General features: G+C 41.5%; 1 protein-coding gene across 1 annotated transcript in view; it reads right to left on the reverse strand.

The window, feature by feature from the left end:
* The window catches only part of SLC6A14 (solute carrier family 6 member 14), a 31,859-nt gene extending 31,024 nt beyond the window's left edge, over window positions 1–835 (reverse strand). The window contains exon 1 of the mRNA XM_011386139.1: window positions 653–835. Coding sequence (XP_011384441.1) covers window positions 653–700 — 48 coding nt within the window. The 5' untranslated portion in view covers window positions 701–835. The remainder of the gene's footprint in view (window positions 1–652) is intronic.
* Between the last annotated feature and the right edge of the window lie 2,864 nt (window positions 836–3,699).

A 3,699-nucleotide genomic window follows, 5' to 3' on the forward strand; every position in this document is an offset into this window, starting at 1 on the left:
AGAAAGAAAGAAAGAAAGAAAGAAAGAAAGAAAGAAAGAAAGAAAGAAAGAAAGAAAGAAAGAAAGAAAGAAAGAAAGAAAGAAAGAAAAGAAAAGAAAGAAAGAACTGAAAAATTCATAGACTTCTTTTCCTATAGGCTTATAGTTTTGAATGTTTCAAGTTAAGGGAAGTTTAACTTCTCTCCCTATCTTAGAGAGTAAAATCAGTGCTTTTCTGAAAGCCAACAAATAATATTCAAAGACAAATTCTCCTGTCCCACCAGGTGGAGCAGCTCTCTCTCCACTTCAGAGGTAAGGGGTTGTCTCTCTACTTATTAACTGTTCTAAGGTATGGAGGATTCCTCAGGTAGAGTAAGAACAGTGTTTTTTCTCATTCCCCTCCAGCATATGGACACAGTTTGGAGAGAAAGAGAAAACAGGATTTTCTGGGCACATTCAAGGTACAGGATGAGGTGATCCTGTCTTCTAGCTACCAGAGTTAAGAGCTGTTCTATTTTTCCTCTACTCAATAGAGACATCTCAGGCACACCTGAAGGCAGTTGAACAGAAATGTGAAGAAGTAATAGCCATAGAAAACAAAACTTGAGACTTGCCTCCCCTTAAATTTTTCCTTCCCAGGCCCACCATACCTCCGCAGCTCCCAGACCCCTACCTCCTTCCCTCTGCACTTGAAGAAGCTGGGACACTTCAACTTGTCCATGGTTCACTCACTCTCTCTGCTCGCTCTGCCTAGTCTCGTCTCGCAGTCTGGCTGAGCTTGACTGGTGACAGGTGCACACTTCCCCGTTTCTATCTGCCAGAGTGAGCCACCTTACCCAGGGGTGGGACAATTTATGGAGGGAAGCTCTCTCCTCCCCCTCCTGGGCGACCTGTCAATTACCGGAAGAGACCAAAGTGAGGCTCTGGTTTTTCCCCAGGTAAGCTGGCATGTAGTAATCCCCTTCCCGGCCCCAGGAAAGGGCTGGGCTGTGAGAGAGCAGAGCAGCTTGAGCCAAGACGACTGACAGCCTTTGACTCAGAGCCGAACAGGTGCCTTCGCAATCTCTCCCTATTTTTCCCCGGATTCCCCGCTTCCTCCTTCTAGCCTCCTCCGCCTAGTCTCCTCTCTGTCCGGAGGCCAAGTGCTGATCTCCACTGGTGCTAGAGGGGGGAAGGGCACGGTGTGCGGGGCCCATTTTGTTGCCCAAGATTTTTTTTGAACGGATGGTACCACGCTGGGCTCTGGGATTTCCCAAATTTTTGCCACTCATTAGAAAACACTTGATCCCCTGGAGCAAAGGCTGCTCCCAGAGGGAAAGCTACTGAATTGGGCACCTTGAAAAGCAGCCAACTGAGATATGATTACTCAGCTGGCTCTGCCTGAAAAGGGCGAATTTGAGCCTATGTCTCAAGCACATCTTTCAGCCTTAAGGACAGCATTGCCCTTAACAGGGATTGCTTTGTGTAGTATTTCAAAGAAGCCAAACAAAAACAAGTTATTGATCAGTTTTATGGGAAATTCTAACCCTAACAAAGGACTCCACTTTTGCAAGAAAGGTGAGGCCTATGGTGAGGAAGCATTGTCGTAGCTTGGCCAGGAAGGAAAGAATTATTATAATGCTGTTTACCAATATATCACCTTTCTATAGAAAACTCAAAGTATTTAAATGTCGTCTGCCCAGGTTAAAAAAAATGGTGGCAGTTCTCTGATACACAGCATAAATCAGGGCACACAGAGGCACCAGCAAAAAGCCAAATTCTGTACCCCACGTTCAGCAACTTTGTTCTCCACTGACCGAAGTAAATTTCCCAGTTGAAGTAGAAATATGCCCTGGGGAACCTGGACCGGTAAAGAAAAGGAAAGTCTAAGAGAGAAGTGGGAAGATAGTAAGGAGAAAGTATCAAGAAGTTTCATCTACACGGGGATGGGGAGCAAGGCATAGGGAATGCAGTCAGCATTAATGTAATGGTGAGGTACAAAGATAAAGTAATCGGGGGGATCATTTCACAAACTATATAAATGTCTAACCAATGTACCGTATGCTTGAAACTTATAATAAGATAAAATTGTTTTTAAAGTTTCATCTAACTTTGCCTTGAACATAACACAGGTTGGTGTATGTGTGTGTGTGTGCACATGCGTGCATCCACTTGCACTTGCATGTCTATTAGTATGAAATACTACTGGTATGACCTAAAGGCTAAAATGAAGCAATTATTAGCCCATCTTGGACATAGAAGAGAGGTCATTATAAAGAAACCTCTTTATAAAAGAATGAGCTGAAAAGCAAATCTAATAGCATTTTCCAAACTATCAAAATCCTGTATCAAAATTCTGTTTGCATGCGGCACTGCAAATAGGTGGTACCCATGGGAATAGAAAGAGAATAGTAGTCTTAGGGATAGATTGATTATGGGGGTAGTAAGGCAAGGGTTGGTGGCATGCACAGGAAACCACAAACAATTTACCCTGCCTGTTAGACAATAGAGAAATTTCTAGGAACTTTGAGAGTTTAAAGCATCTGAGGCATAAAATTTAAAACAGAATGTATTTTAGAGAATGTATTGTTTATTGTTTGATTTGGGGATATTATTCCCATTGCCATGTATGGCTTTTTATGACATGGCTCCTGTCTACCTTTTTAGTGTCATCTTTTATCATTCTTGGGCTCAAACTCTTAAGCTTGTATGTCCTCTCCTATGCATACACACACATGTTGTTTCCCACTTCTATGCCTTCGCTAATGCTATTTCTTCTTCTAGAAATTCCTGACTTCTTCATTTGGCTAACTACTAGTCATCCTTTAAGACTCTGCTTAGGTGTCACCTCCTTCAGGTCTTTTCACAATGGTTGTACCTCTATTACTGTGAACTGAAATTAGATGGTTTTCCTCTGTAATCCTAAACTACCCTATATATATTTTACATTGTGAGAAACTATTCGCTTACAGTCTTCTAGAATGCAAGTTCTCTGAGGACAGGGCAACTGTTTTAATCATGCTGGTATTCCTAGCACCTATCACAAAACTTGACAGAGAGCAGGCACTCTGTAAATGTTTATTAGAATATTTGACTCAGAAGGGCCGTTGACTACTTTCTGACCAAAAAAGGGAAAGGACAACTGGTCTAGAATCCATCTACCAGAGATCATAAAATACTAGGAGTATATTTTCTTTTCTTGGGGTCTGAACAATTCTGTTTGTGAATTTATTTATTTGAGACTTGAAAAAGTATAGAAATTGGGTGGGCAGAAGACAGAAGAAACTACATAAACTCAAACACAGGGGTATGAGTGAGCCTGGTGTGGCAGAACATGAGAATCTATTAATTGCTGGGGTACTAAGAAATAAGTTTGAAGAAAGAAAAAGTGTGGTCATTCGTGTGCTTTAAAATCCAGGCCTAAGCTATAGCCTGATAGGCAGTACTAAAGTAAATGTTAACTAGAGGATGACACATAGTATACTCTAGTTGTGGGGAAAGAAAACCACAAAATTATAATTAATGACCTCGATGCACTGAGTTGTGCAATGCTGGACTTTTAACTACAGGCAATATCTTCTAGGACACACACATCACAGCCATGAATCCGCTAAGCTTACACACACACACACACACACACACACACACACACACACACACACACACATTGACAGCAATTTAAAAATTTATTTAGTAATAAAGCACCAATAAATATATCCCACATTCTCTTCTCATCTTACT

The sequence above is a fragment of the Pteropus vampyrus genome, unplaced genomic scaffold (assembly GCF_000151845.1).
Source record: "Pteropus vampyrus isolate Shadow unplaced genomic scaffold, Pvam_2.0 Scaffold946, whole genome shotgun sequence".
In the NCBI taxonomy this organism is placed as follows: Eukaryota; Metazoa; Chordata; class Mammalia; order Chiroptera; family Pteropodidae; genus Pteropus; species Pteropus vampyrus.